The sequence below is a fragment of the Suncus etruscus genome, chromosome 11, assembly GCF_024139225.1.
Source record: "Suncus etruscus isolate mSunEtr1 chromosome 11, mSunEtr1.pri.cur, whole genome shotgun sequence".
Taxonomy (NCBI): domain Eukaryota; kingdom Metazoa; phylum Chordata; class Mammalia; order Eulipotyphla; family Soricidae; genus Suncus; species Suncus etruscus.
In genome coordinates this window covers 27,627,500-27,642,941 of record NC_064858.1, presented here as the reverse complement: position 1 = coordinate 27,642,941, position 15,442 = coordinate 27,627,500, and the positions used below count along the sequence as shown (strand labels likewise).

General features: G+C 46.0%; 1 protein-coding gene across 1 annotated transcript in view; it reads left to right on the top strand.

The window, feature by feature from the left end:
• PDE3A (phosphodiesterase 3A) overlaps window positions 1-15,442 on the top strand; it is a 337,733-nt gene that overhangs the window by 203,924 nt on the left and 118,367 nt on the right. Inside the window, exon 2 of the mRNA XM_049782896.1 lies at window positions 15,283-15,333. Coding sequence (XP_049638853.1) covers window positions 15,283-15,333 — 51 coding nt within the window. The remainder of the gene's footprint in view (window positions 1-15,282; window positions 15,334-15,442) is intronic.

Here is a 15,442-nt window from a genome sequence, read left to right as displayed (position 1 = left end):
CAAGGCTCTGCAGTTTTTGGATGCCTAGGGAGGAATTTCTCACCCCTCCCCCCAAGGCCCGATTAACCAGGCGTGGCCCTGAAGACCCGCCTGGTGTGGGGGGAATCATGCTCTCCTGGACAAAGTGGTCAGCCCAGGGTCCTATGGCTAGCTGTCCTGCCCAGAGCCCCATCATACCAGTCAAAAGCCCACGAAATCCTGGCATGTGGATGTTCTGGTCCCAGCCGAGCCTCTGTGGTTTTTGGATGCCTAGGAAGGATTTCTCACCCCCTCCCCCCCCAGGGCCCGATTAACCAGGCGTGGCCCTGAAGACCCGCCTGGTGTGGGGGAATCTTGTTCCCCTGGACTAAGTGGTCAGCCCAGGGGTCCTATGGCTAGCTGTCCTGCCCAGAGCCCCCAACATACCAGGCAAACACACCAAGAAATCCTGGCATTCGGAGTGTTCTGGGCCCAGCCAAGGCTCTGCAGTTTTTGGATGCCTAGGGAGGAATTTCTCACCCCCTCCCCCCAAGGCCCGTTTAACCAGGCGTGGCCCTGAAGACCCGCCTGGTGTGGGGGAATCATGCTCTCCTGGACAAAGTGGTCAGCCCAGGGTCCTATGGCTAGCTGTCCTGCCCAGAGCCCCCATCATACCAGTCAAAAGCCCACGAAATCCTGGCATGTGGAGTGTTCTGGTCCCAGCCGAGCCTCTGTGGTTTTTGGATGCCTAGGAAGGATTTCTCACCCCCTCCCCCCAGGGCCCGATTAACCAGGCGTGGCCCTGAAGACCCGCCTGGTGTGGGGGAATCTTGTTCCCCTGGACTAAGTGGTCAGCCCAGGGGTCCTATGGCTAGCTGTCCTGCCCAGAGCCCCCAACATACCAGGCAAACACACCAAGAAATCCTGGAATTCGGAGTGTTCTGGGCCCAGCCAAGGCTCTGCAGTTTTTGGATGCCTAGGGAGGAATTTCTCACCCCCTCCCCCCAAGGCCCGATTAACCAGGCGTGGCCCTGAAGACCCGCCTGGTGTAGGGGGAATCATGCTCTCCTGGACAAAGTGGTCAGCCCAGGGTCCTATGGCTAGCTGTCCTGCCCAGAGCCCCCATCAACCAGTCAAAAGCCCACGAAATCCTGGCATGTGGAGTGTTCTGGTCCCAGCCGAGCCTCTGTGGTTTTTGGATGCCTAGGAAGGATTCTCACCCCCTCCCCCCAGGGCCCGATTAACCAGGCGTGGCCCTGAAGACCCGCCTGGTGTGGGGGAATCTTGTTCCCCTGGACTAAGTGGTCAGCCCAGGGGTCCTATGGCTAGCTGTCCTGCCCAGAGCCCCCAACATACCAGGCAAACACACCAAGAAATCCTGGCATTCGGAGTGTTCTGGGCCCAGCCAAGGCTCTGCAGTTTTTGGATGCCTAGGAAGGATTTCTCACCCCCTCCCCCCAGGCCCGATTAACCAGGCGTGGCCCTGAAGACCCGCCTGGTGTGGGGGGAATCATGCTCTCCTGGACAAAGTGGTCAGCCCAGGGTCCTATGGCTAGCTGTCCTGCCCAGAGCCCCCATCATACCAGTCAAAAGCCCACGAAATCCTGGCATGTGGAGTGTTCTGGTCCCAGCCGAGCCTCTGTGGTTTTTGGATGCCTAGGAAGGATTTCTCACCCCCTCCCCCCAGGGCCCGATTAACCAGGCGTGGCCCTGAAGACCCGCCTGGTGTGGGGGAATCTTGTTCCCCTGGACTAAGTGGTCAGCCCAGGGGTCCTATGGCTAGCTGTCCTGCCCAGAGCCCCAACATACCAGGCAAACACACCAAGAAATCCTGGCATTCGGAGTGTTCTGGGCCCAGCCAAGGCTCTGCAGTTTTTGGATGCCTAGGGAGGAATTTCTCACCCCCTCCCCCCAAGGCCCGATTAACCAGGCGTGGCCCTGAAGACCCGCCTGGTGTGGGGGGAATCATGCTCTCCTGGACAAAGTGTCAGCCCAGGGTCCTATGGCTAGCTGTCCTGCCCAGAGCCCCCATCATACCAGTCAAAAGCCCACGAAATCCTGGCATGTGGAGTGTTCTGGTCCCAGCCGAGCCTCTGTGGTTTTTGGATGCCTAGGAAGGATTTCTCACCCCCTCCCCCCAGGGCCCGATTAACCAGGCGTGGCCCTGAAGACCCGCCTGGTGTGGGGGAATCTTGTTCCCCTGGACTAAGTGGTCAGCCCAGGGGTCCTATGGCTAGCTGTCCTGCCCAGAGCCCCCAACATACCAGGCAAACACCCAAGAAATCCTGGCATTCGGAGTGTTCTGGGCCCAGCCAAGGCTCTGCAGTTTTTGGATGCCTAGGGAGGAATTTCTCACCCCCTCCCCCCAAGGCCCGATTAACCAGGCGTGGCCCTGAAGACCCGCCTGGTGTGGGGGGAATCATGCTCTCCTGGACAAAGTGGTCAGCCCAGGGTCCTATGGCTAGCTGTCCTGCCCAGAGCCCCCATCATACCAGTCAAAAGCCCACGAAATCCTGGCATGTGGAGTGTTCTGGTCCCAGCCGAGCCTCTGTGGTTTTTGGATGCCTAGGAAGGATTTCTCACCCCTCCCCCCAGGGCCCGATTAACCAGGCGTGGCCCTGAAGACCCGCCTGGTGTGGGGGAATCTTGTTCCCCTGGACTAAGTGGTCAGCCCAGGGGTCCTATGGCTAGCTGTCCTGCCCAGAGCCCCCAACATACCAGGCAAACACACCAAGAAATCCTGGCATTCGGAGTGTTCTGGGCCCAGCCAAGGCTCTGCAGTTTTTGGATGCCTAGGGAGGAATTTCTCACCCCCTCCCCCCAGGGCCCGATTAACCAGGCGTGGCCCTGAAGACCCGCCTGGTGTGGGGGAATCATGCTCTCCTGGACAAAGTGGTCAGCCCAGGGTCCTATGGCTAGCTGTCCTGCCCAGAGCCCCCATCATACCAGTCAAAAGCCCACGAAATCCTGGCATGTGGAGTGTTCTGGTCCCAGCCGAGCCTCTGTGGTTTTTGGATGCCTAGGAAGGATTTCTCACCCCCTCCCCCCAGGGCCCGATTAACCAGGCGTGGCCCTGAAGACCCGCCTGGTGTGGGGGAATCTTGTTCCCCTGGACTAAGTGTCAGCCCAGGGTCCTATGGCTAGCTGTCCTGCCCAGAGCCCCCAACATACCAGGCAAACACACCAAGAAATCCTGGCATTCGGAGTGTTCTGGGCCCAGCCAAGGCTCTGCAGTTTTTGGATGCCTAGGGAGGAATTTCTCACCCCCTCCCCCCAAGGCCCGATTAACCAGGCGTGGCCCTGAAGACCCGCCTGGTGTGGGGGGAATCATGCTCTCCTGGACAAAGTGGTCAGCCCAGGGTCCTATGGCTAGCTGTCCTGCCCAGAGCCCCCATCATACCAGTCAAAAGCCCACGAAATCCTGGCATGTGGAGTGTTCTGGTCCCAGCCGAGCCTCTGTGGTTTTTGGATGCCTAGGAAGGATTTCTCACCCCCTCCCCCCAGGGCCCGATTAACCAGGCGTGGCCCTGAAGACCCCTGGTGTGGGGGAATCTTGTTCCCCTGGACTAAGTGGTCAGCCCAGGGTCCTATGGCTAGCTGTCCTGCCCAGAGCCCCCAACATACCAGGCAAACACACCAAGAAAAACCTGGCATTCGGAGTGTTCTGGGCCCAGCCAAGGCTCTGCAGTTTTTGGATGCCTAGGGAGGAATTTCTCACCCCCCCCCCAAGGCCCGATTAACCAGGCGTGGCCCTGAAGACCCCCTGGTGTGGGGGGAATCATGCTCTCCTGGACAAAGTGGTCAGCCCAGGGTCCTATGGCTAGCTGTCCTGCCCAGAGCCCCCATCATACCAGTCAAAAGCCCACGAAATCCTGGCATGTGGAGTGTTCTGGTCCCAGCCGAGCCTCTGTGGTTTTTGGATGCCTAGGAAGGATTTCTCACCCCCTCCCCCCAGGGCCCGATTAACCAGGCGTGGCCCTGAAGACCCGCCTGGTGTGGGGGAATCTTGTTCCCCTGGACTAAGTGGTCAGCCCAGGGTCCTATGGCTAGCTGTCCTGCCCAGAGCCCCCAACATACCAGGCAAACACACCAAGAAATCCTGGCATTCGGAGTGTTCTGGGCCCAGCCAAGGCTCTGTAGTTTTTGGATGCCTAGGAAGGATTTCTCACCCCCTCCCCCCAAGGCCCGATTAACCAGGCGTGGCCCTGAAGACCCGCCTGGTGTGGGGGGAATCATGCTCTCCTGGACAAAGTGGTCAGCCCAGGGTCCTATGGCTAGCTGTCCTGCCCAAGCCCCCATCATACCAGTCAAAAGCCCACGAAATCCTGGCATGTGGAGTGTTCTGGTCCCAGCCGAGCCTCTGTGGTTTTTGGATGCCTAGGAAGGATTTCTCACCCCCTCCCCCCAGGGCCCGATTAACCAGGCGTGGCCCTGAAGACCCGCCTGGTGTGGGGGAATCTTGTTCCCCTGGACTAAGTGGTCAGCCCAGGGGTCCTATGGCTAGCTGTCCTGCCCAGAGCCCCCAACATACCAGGCAAACACACCAAGAAATCCTGGCATTCGGAGTGTTCTGGGCCCAGCCAAGGCTCTGCAGTTTTTGGATGCCTAGGGAGGAATTTCTCACCCCCTCCCCCCAAGGCCCGATTAACCAGGCGTGGCCCTGAAGACCCGCCTGGTGTGGGGGGAATCATGCTCTCCTGGACAAAGTGGTCAGCCCAGGGTCCTATGGCTAGCTGTCCTGCCCAGAGCCCCCATCATACCAGTCAAAAGCCCACGAAATCCTGGCATGTGGAGTGTTCTGGTCCCAGCCGAGCCTCTGTGGTTTTTGGATGCCTAGGAAGGATTTCTCACCCCCTCCCCCCAGGGCCCGATTAACCAGGCGTGGCCCTGAAGACCCGCCTGGTGTGGGGGAATCTTGTTCCCCTGGACTAAGTGGTCAGCCCAGGGGTCCTATGGCTAGCTGTCCTGCCCAGAGCCCCCAACATACCAGGCAAACACACCAAGAAATCCTGGCATTCGGAGTGTTCTGGGCCCAGCCAAGGCTCTGCAGTTTTTGGATGCCTAGGGAGGAATTTCTCACCCCCTCCCCCCAAGGCCCGATTAACCAGGCGTGGCCCTGAAGACCCGCCTGGTGTGGGGGGAATCATGCTCTCCTGGACAAAGTGGTCAGCCCAGGGTCCTATGGCTAGCTGTCCTGCCCAGAGCCCCCATCATACCAGTCAAAAGCCCACGAAATCATGGCATGTGGAGTGTTCTGGTCCCAGCCGAGCCTCTGTGGTTTTTGGATGCCTAGGAAGGATTTCTCACCCCCTCCCCCCAGGGCCCGATTAACCAGGCGTGGCCCTGAAGACCCGCCTGGTGTGGGGGAATCTTGTTCCCCTGGACTAAGTGGTCAGCCCAGGGGTCCTATGGCTACTGTCCTGCCCAGAGCCCCCAACATACCAGGCAAACACACCAAGAAATCCTGGCATTCGGAGTGTTCTGGGCCCAGCCAAGGCTCTGTAGTTTTTGGATGCCTAGGGAGGAATTTCTCACCCCCCCCCCCCAAGGCCCGATTAACCAGGCGTGGCCCTGAAGACCCGCCTGGTGTGGGGGGAATCATGCTCTCCTGGACAAAGTGGTCAGCCCAGGGTCCTATGGCTAGCTGTCCTGCCCAGAGCCCCCATCATACCAGTCAATAGCCCACGAAATCCTGGCATGTGGAGTGTTCTGGTCCCAGCCGAGCCTCTGTGGTTTTTGGATGCCTAGGAAGGATTTCTCTCCCCCTCCCCCCAGGGCCCGATTAACCAGGCGTGGCCCTGAAGACCCGCCTGGTGTGGGGGAATCTTGTTCCCCTGGACTAAGTGGTCAGCCCAGGGGTCCTATGGCTAGCTGTCCTGCCCAGAGCCCCCAACATACCAGGCAAACACACCAAGAAATCCTGGCATTCGGAGTGTTCTGGGCCCAGCCAAGGCTCTGCAGTTTTTGGATGCCTAGGGAGGAATTTCTCACCCCCTCCCCCCAAGGCCCGATTAACCAGGCGTGGCCCTGAAGACCCGCCTGGTGTGGGGGGAATCATGCTCTCCTGGACAAAGTGGTCAGCCCAGGGTCCTATGGCTAGCTGTCCTGCCCAGAGCCCCCATCATACCAGTCAAAAGCCCACGAAATCCTGGCATGTGGAGTGTTCTGGTCCCAGCCGAGCCTCTGTGGTTTTTGGATGCCTAGGAAGGATTTCTCACCCCCTCCCCCCAGGGCCCGATTAACCAGGCGTGGCCCTGAAGACCCGCCTGGTGTGGGGGAATCTTGTTCCCCTGGACTAAGTGGTCAGCCCAGGGGTCTTATGGCTAGCTGTCCTGCCCAGAGCCCCCAACATACCAGGCAAACACACCAAGAAATCCTGGCATTCGGAGTGTTCTGGGCCCAGCCAAGGCTCTGCAGTTTTTGGATGCCTAGGGAGGAATTTCTCACCCCCTCCCCCCAAGGCCCGATTAACCAGGCGTGGCCCTGAAGACCCGCCTGGTGTGGGGGGAATCATGCTCTCCTGGACAAAGTGGTCAGCCCAGGGTCCTATGGCTAGCTGTCCTGCCCAGAGCCCCCATCATACCAGTCAAAAGCCCACGAAATCCTGGCATGTGGAGTGTTCTGGTCCCAGCCGAGCCTCTGTGGTTTTTGGATGCCTAGGAAGGATTTCTCACCCCCTCCCCCCAGGGCCCGATTAACCAGGCGTGGCCCTGAAGACCCGCCTGGTGTGGGGGAATCTTGTTCCCCTGGACTAAGTGGTCAGCCCAGGGGTCCTATGGCTAGCTGTCCTGCCCAGAGCCCCCAACATACCAGGCAAACACACCAAGAAATCCTGGCATTCGGAGTGTTCTGGGCCCAGCCAAGGCTCTGCAGTTTTTGGATGCCTAGGGAGGAATTTCTCACCCCCTCCCCCCAAGGCCCGATTAACCAGGCGTGGCCCTGAAGACCCGCCTGGTGTGGGGGGAATCATGCTCTCCTGGACAAAGTGGTCAGCCCAGGGTCCTATGGCTAGCTGTCCTGCCCAGAGCCCCCATCATACCAGTCAAAAGCCCACGAAATCCTGGCATGTGGAGTGTTCTGGTCCCAGCCGAGCCTCTGTCGCTTTTACATTATTAACTGATGGAACTTATGGTGGACTTTTGGGCAGTTTCATGCCATAGGAAGAAGGAAAATTTAAAGATATGTTTAGGAGGAAAAGATCTAATCCTTTTTCAGATTTCAGTGGATTGGCATTCTGCTGGTGTTCAGATGTGCTTGTTCTTTTTCCATTTGGGATCTATGCCTCAGCTTTCTTCAATGAGCATGCGCATTCTCCATTGCTCTCCATTGGCTCTGATGCTTCAGAGTTCTGCATGCCCGGGCCTCATCCTCCCTCTCACCTTCTTATCCCATCCTTAAGTGTCCTTTCTGATGGGTTTTTATGCTCATGTTGTTAGGTCAGTAGTCACATGTACCTTGGTTTGTTCATACTGTGTTTTATGCTCACGAGTGGTCCTCATTGAACAAGTAGATCTACAAAGAACTATGTTCCATTCTGAAGGATTAAATAATGAAAATTGTGCTGTCACTTTACCTTTTTATTATGTGCTCTATATAAATGTGCATTATATATGTAACAATATATGTAGAGATATTGATACTCTTTTCACAATGCATTAAAATTTACTTTAGTAATTTTCAGCAGATGAAAAATAAAAAATCAACTTTAGGGAGTAATACCGGGATAAAAAGTATTGATTATTTCTATTTCATTTTTTATACTCAAAACTTTGAGTCTTTAAGTACAGGCAAGGAATATTTTAATTTCACATATATAGTGTGGTTTCTGTTCAACTCTATACGATGGGTAAATTTTTTCTTTGCCCCCAAATCCCTGTAAGAGGCATTCATCTTTATATCAGCAATAAACAAAGAAACAATAGGAAGAAACATAGCCACAGAAAAAAATATAAACAAGGAAGAAAAATACTTTACCTACAGACATACCCTTTCAGCTGTCCTCATTTTCTGAGGCTATTATTAAAAATAATCTCTGCTCAGAGAGGAACGGTTGTTTCCATGCTGGGCCTTTCCTTTGCTCTCCTGTGAACTTTTGAAATTTGGTTGTTTGGCACCAATTTTGTTTTCCTTAGGGAACGAACCATGGTGTAACATACTGTTAGCTGAGGGACTGTAATGTAGAAATTTATTATGATAAAATAAAGAGAATTTCTTCCATAAGAAGAAAAGTGGCTCATATGGAGGAAGTTTAAGGGTTCCCAATGTTTTGTATGAGCAATTGAATCTTTCAAGGGACAGTGCTGTGTTTTGCCAGAGATAAATATCAGGTCCTAAAGGTTTGTCTATTCTGATTCATGGGAGCTGATTTAAAAAAAAAAAAAAAGGTGTGTGTGTCTTTTTAAGAGAAATTTATCAAGTAAGAAGTGCCATATATATGCATCTTGTTGACCTGTTGACCTCTATAACCCCAAATCTTTCTGCAATTAAGTTTACTAAAATGTCCCCAGAGTAGTAATCACAGTTAAATATCCAGGAGGACATTTCTAGATAGATGATGAGACCACAGATGTTTTTCTTACTGAAATCAATAGTTTTTTTTTAAATAAAAACACATGTCTTTTTATTTTTATTTTATTTATTATTTTATTTTATTTTATTTTTATTAAAACCATTGTGAGTTACATGTCCTTCTATAGTTGGTTTTTAGACATACAGTGAATCAGGGCCACCACCAGTGTTGACCCTCCCTACCATAATCTCAGAGTATATTCCAACCACCACCCTTTGCCCCCCAGCCGGCCATTATAACAAGGCCCATTTAGAGTATAAATTGTTAGAGTTTGGTCTCTTGATTCCATTGATTCCATTGTTTTTGAGGTTAGATATTTGGTTCTTGTCCTGTTATTTTTATCCACCAATGCACTTAAGATACTTGGCCCCATCCTTTCATATTGTGTTTCTCCTTCTCCACTCAGTTTCTTTTCCTTATCCTCACTATACTCTGGGACCAGAGGGATAACACAGATTTTTAAAAAAATTAATTAGGATGTTTGTATTTTTCTGGTTTTTATACATTCTTCTTGTCTCAGTCCTGAGTGGATCTTTCTTACCCCCCCTCTGTGAAGTATGTATTTTACTTTTTTTTCTGTGATTAAGTCTTTTGTAATTATGGATCTGATACTTTTTCTCTCAGATTTTCAAGGTAATCATGCTGTCATTCATTATCTTTTAAAGTTTGATAGTGTAGCCTTAATGAATTCAGTTGCAAATAGTGACACGCACACAACAAAAGCTAAATTCTGAATTCTTTGCTTCTGTTCTTTACTCTCCATATCCCACATTCTTTTATGTAATCTCATGATAAGGTCAAAAGACTAACTTGCAATTCATATGCAACCTATCACTACTCCTACCTATTTTGTTCAAAGAGTGTTTTGGACTTGCTCATTGAACAAAATGTCAACATCAGCTTGCACTGAAATCTAAAATTCACCTCTTCTTTGTGCCTAACTCTCCTCTTTATTATTGACTATCCATTTGTTTTCATTTGTCCTCATTAGTTGAGAGTGGTGTCTAGATAGTATCTCTGAATTTCCTAAACCTTTATGTGTCTGCTTTGAGAAAATTATTCCCTAATCTTTAAATATAATCAGCTTATCATATTATACATCTTTTAATAACATAGAAACATTCTGCTTGCCTTGTTCTTTAGTCTAAATATAGTGCTCTTTTGACAGTGAGACAATTACTATGTAAATAAGATTAAAAATTCAAATTGTCGGGTCAAAAGATACTGTAGTACTAAGGTACTTATCCTTCCACATAATTGACTCTGGTTTGATACGCAGCACTGCATATGATCCTCCAAACTCTACTGGAGTGATCCCTGAGCATAGTCTGCTGTAGAGCCTGAGGACCGACTGAGTACTCTCACTGTCTTCTTAAATTCAAATATTATCATCTGAAAATAGGAAGTTTATTTGCATTTATTTTAAGCCTACCTATGCCAGGAGTGCTGTGATCATGTTATAGAACAGGTCTCAACTTCTATCAAACCTCTCCAACATCATTCTCTTCATTTAAAAACAAATTCCTAAAAACTACTGTAATAGCCTCATACTGAAATAATGACACATTTTTTATTAAAAATAATTTTAATGGGAAATCAGAGGTGAAAGTACAATGGATTTGGGGTGCTTGCCTTCTATGAAGTCAACCTGGGTTAGATTCCATTGTAGTCCCATACAGTCGCCCTAAGCCTGCTAGGAGTGATCACTGAATGCAAAATAAGTACTAGTATCAGCATAAGCACTAGTACAGAGCCAGTGGTAGGGCCCCAAACAAGCAAATAATCATAATTTAGTGGTTAAATCTATGGATAACTTTTTCAAACCTGAAGAGATAAAAATCCTATTAATTTGAAGCTGGAGAAATAGAACCGTGAGTAAGCTTGTGACCAACCCAGGTTCTATCTATGGCATCCATATGGTCTCCTCTATTGGGCCAGAAGTAATTCTTAAGTGAAGAGCCAGATGTAATATCCTGAGGTTAGCTAGGTATAGCCCCAAAACAATTTTAAAATATGAAGAAACCAAACGAACAAAACAAAATCCTATTAATTTCATTGAACTCTTACTGAATAGAGAAGCATCTAGTTTTCTTATTTTTCTTTTTAATTTTCCTTTAATATTAATATTTAACTTTATTTATTTATATATTATTTATTTTTTTTGTTTTGAGGGCTACATCCAGCAACAATCAGGGGTTACTCCTGTTTTGTACTCATAAATCGATCCTGGCTTTGGAGTACCATATGGGGATGCTGGGATGGAACCGAGGTTCCTCTTGGGTCAGCTGTTATGAGGCGAATGTCCCTACCACTGTGCTCCGGCCCTTTTTTAAATTTTAATTTACCTTATTTAAAGAGCATGTATTAGGGCTGGAGTAAGGCACAATTGATAAGGGCATCTGCCTTGCATGAACTAGTTGAGGGACAGACCACAGTTCAATCACCTGTGTCCCATATGGTTCCTCCAAGCCACGATCGATTTCTGAGTGCATGGCCAGGAGTAACCCCTGAGTGTCACCAGGTATGGCTGGAAAACAAAACAAAACAACAACAACAAAAAAAAGAACATGTATCACATAATTGACATAGTTGATCATAATATATTTGTTTCCAAGTACGTGGGAGAAAAATAATTAAAAATGAAAAGAAAAGAAATAAAGAATCCAGCAATAAGCAAATTTGTGAAAAAAATTTATTGATCTCTAATGAGGGTCATTATTCATTGTCAAAAGGCTTTTAAGCTTTCGTTGCTAATTGACTATTCTTTTACTTCATTTGTTTCTGAACATTAGATGGCTTCATATACACATTGGCAACTAAATTGTCTCTGTGGGGATAACAATTAAATAAAATGGAGGTGTTGCCCTGTTGCATGGTCCAGAGAATTTCAAGCACGACTGCTGAAACTGCAGTTGTATTGGGCTAATGTTTTCAGCTGTTGGGGCTTCCAGAAGTACAAGAAGGTGGGGTGGAGGGTGCCCACTATCACTCCAAAAAAGTCCTGAATACTTCCCAAATACTGCCAAATACAGCCCAAATACTAGCATAAGGGGAGTTTTGGTCATATTTGGCATCCTCTGTAGAGAATGAAACAAGGCCATTATCCAGCAATTGTGAGTGATGGGTTGCAGCAGGTGTGGTTTCAAGCAAGGTGGGGACTTAGCCCACTCTCTCCTTCTTGAGATTGCCAGTTTTCAGGTGCATGAATGGTGTACCCATAATTTTTAACAGCTTGGTTTACATCTCTTGAAAATAGTGTGAATTTACGGAGCTGGCTGGATGCAGGCATAGTGTGACTACCTCTATCATACTTGTATATTTCTATAACATTTTTGTTGCTTTGAAAAATGGTAGCATTAGTTTTATTTAAAAAATACTATTTGGTGAATTGAACTTTCACATTTAATAATGATATACAGTAAAAAGGTATAGATTATTATTTAGTTGATTCATACTTAAAATATTATTATAATCAACTTTACATTGGTATGCATTATGTTATATCATGTCATATATTTATGATGATAGAATAAAATGCATCCTAAATATTTTAGTCACAACAGTTTATTTTCAAAATTTTAGAAACTCGATTTTGTGAATTAACAATTTATCTTTGTGTTTGTGTGTAGAGTATGTGATGGCCTAATGATTTTTTATTTCAAATTTTTTTAAAATAGCCCTCTTTTGGGGGGTCGAGTGATAGTGTGTAGTGTAGGTGTGTTTGCCTTGCATGCGCGCCTGACATAGGATAGACCTCTGTTCAATCCCCAGCGTGCCATATGGTTCTCCAAGCCAGGAGCGATTTCTGAGCACATAGCCAGGAGCAACCCCTGAGTGTCTCCAGGTATGGCCCAAAAACCAAACACATACACACACAAAAAAATAGCCCTCTTTTCTGTTGTTGTTGCTGTTTTGCTTTGGGAAATCCACACTTTGCACTGCTATGGCTTACTCCTATCTGCAGGGATTGTTCTTGGCAGCACTTTGGGACCATAAGCTATGCCCAGGATAGAAGCCTGCAAAAGCAAGTACCCTGCCCCTGTACTATCAGACCCCCAAAATTGCCCTCTTTGAGGTAAATGAAGTGGGAGGGCACTGGATATGATAATTTCTCACTTTTTTCTTATAATGCAAAGTTTTACCATATTGAATTAATACCACTCATAATCAAGCATTCTATCTAAAATTAATATATTAAAGATTAAGTATGTGAGATTTTCTTCTCTCATTAAGCCCATACAACGTGATATTTACCATCATTCTCCTTTACTTTAAACTCATAGCAGGGGATAATTTCTTTTGTAAGGAATTAGCCATACAGCAAATATTTCCTTCAAGGTCATTAGATAAAAGTGAAGAAAAGAAGAAACAAAACCTATTTAAAAATTACTCCTTCTCTATAGCCTTGAGCTCAAATTGGTTTATCGGTTTGCCAAAACAAGCATATCTTTTTTATATTAGTAATGAAAGTTATCTCCCCAAGCCTCAAAATTACATACAGGTAATTAAAACATGCCAAGAACTTTTGATAGCTCTGGGTAAACAACTAATTAAATTGTTTTTAAGTTATATGTTTTCTAATCAGACTATTCAGGTCTCAAACTCAATTTACCTGGGGTCCGCAGAAGGCAAAGTTGGGGGGTGATCCCTGAATGCAAAGTCAGTAGTAAGCTTTGAACATTGGGGGTGTGACCCAAACAACTAAAACAAAACAAAACAAAACAATAAAAGATTCCTCTAGGGCAGGCCCACAAAATGTTGTTAGGAGGGCCGCAAATGGCACCATGGGCCCGTGAGTTTGAGACCCCTGATTTTAGTTAATTCATACTTAGGAATATTATTATAGCCCTACTTTAAATTAATATTAATTAATATTCATTAGCTATTATAATGCCAAAAAGACAAGATTTTAAAAATTATGAAGATAAACTTGCTAACACTCAATTTATATGATGCTTTTTGGATTAACTACTCCAAATGTTGTGTTATCCAAATTATTACTATGACATTTGTAATAATTTTAAAACTTAAAATAGATTGCCTATGTCTAATAAAAATTAGTAACTTCAATTGCTTTGCTCTATTTTAACTTGCTCTGTCGTGATTATTTTTTTATTAATTTTTAAAAGACCCCAATTCAAATTATAACTGTAGTATTCTTTTTCTATAATATTATTTGCTTATATTTTGCCCTTTAATTGGAGCATAGGTGATAATATATTACAAATACTTTACATTAATATATTTGATTCAAATTAATTTACAGAGTCTAGGCTTGATCTTGCTATCAAATGCTCCCTCTGAGCACTTGAAGCTAGATCTGGTCCCAAAAACCAAAATTTTCCATATTTCATTCATTTATATTTTAGGTTTTAAGTCAATTATCTCATAACCTGGTGAAATTTTATAACACATCCTACTAACCTTAAGGATAATCTCATTTCTTTGTATTTTCTGATTTCTTTGTCATCTCAGATAAAATCCTAGACCTTATTTGTTCAATTTTAAAAGAAATAATTTTAGCTTCGATTGAAATTGAGTTAAATCTGCAGATTCCTTTTGGGTAAAAACTGGAATATTTACAATGGAATCCATCTCAGTCTAGAGCATTATATATATATTATATATGTATATAGATGATATATCATATGGCTAGCAAAGTGCAACTGTTTTTGTTAGAGAAATTTTTAAAAATTTCTTCGTAACGCTGTTCAAGGTCTGGTTTATTTTGCAACTATTGTGAAAAGTTCAGGTTTTTCTTCTCCCACTCAGGAGTTGTTGCTGTAGGTTGGTTCTGTCTGTGAATAGCGTCTTTTGTGTTAGTGTTTCACTTGGTAGTTCTTATATTAGCTCACTCGATTAAAGCAAATATTAGACAGAGGGATAGAATTTTATCCATATTAGTCAGTAGATTTTATTTCCTTATAATTTTTCTGAATCAGTGTCATTTTAAATAAATTGATACCATGCTTGTTAAGTAGAGTAGCTCACGGACATTGCCACTATAGAGTAATATATCATATGAATCTGTGGAGTACAAAAATCTAAATTTTGAGATGTTGTTGGCATACCTCACCTAAAATAATGTTGGTCCCTTAAACACTTTGTTTTTACATTAGCCAAACAGAATTAAAACTCATCTAGGGGCCGGAGAGATAGCATGGAGGTAAGGTGTTTGCCTTTCATGCAGGAGGTCATCGGTTCGAATCCCGGCGTCCCATATGGTCCCCCGTGCCTGCCAGGAGCAATTTCTGAGCATGGAGCCAGGAGTAACCCCTGAGAACTGCCGGGTGTGACCCAAAAACCACAAAAAAAAAAAAAAAAAAAACTCATCTAAATTTGGTGTCTTTTTGATCTTATCATTTGTGAAAGTAGCTTAGGCTCCTCTATAGATGACTTGTTCAACACATTTCCCTAATGATCTAGAGAAGCTAAATAATCTTCAAATAAAATTTAACATACATTTGCATTCCTTTATGATGTTTCTATCAAAGAACTGTACAGCATAATAGTACCAGCCTCTTTCACAAGAAGACTTCTGCAAATATCCAAATACCTTATGTTAGCTAATGAATTATTAACTATCAAACTAGAATTTCATAATGTCAAGCATGTCAGTGAATTCATAATAGCTACAAAATGTATGCTACATAAACAGACTTCAGAAACCTGGTAATTTCTTAAGAGGGAGAGTTTAAATATTTTTCATGTAATACTTATCTTTTAATTACCATAATTATTATATTATCTTGCAGCTCATGGGGCATTCAGATTGGGACCACAAACGAGGGCCAAGAGGATCACAGGTTAGTTTCTTTCCTTTCCTGTTTTGCATCTTAACACTTTGAGTCATGAATTTTCTAAATCTCAAAAACTAATAAGAAATAGAGAGAGGAAGAGGCAAAATAATCATGC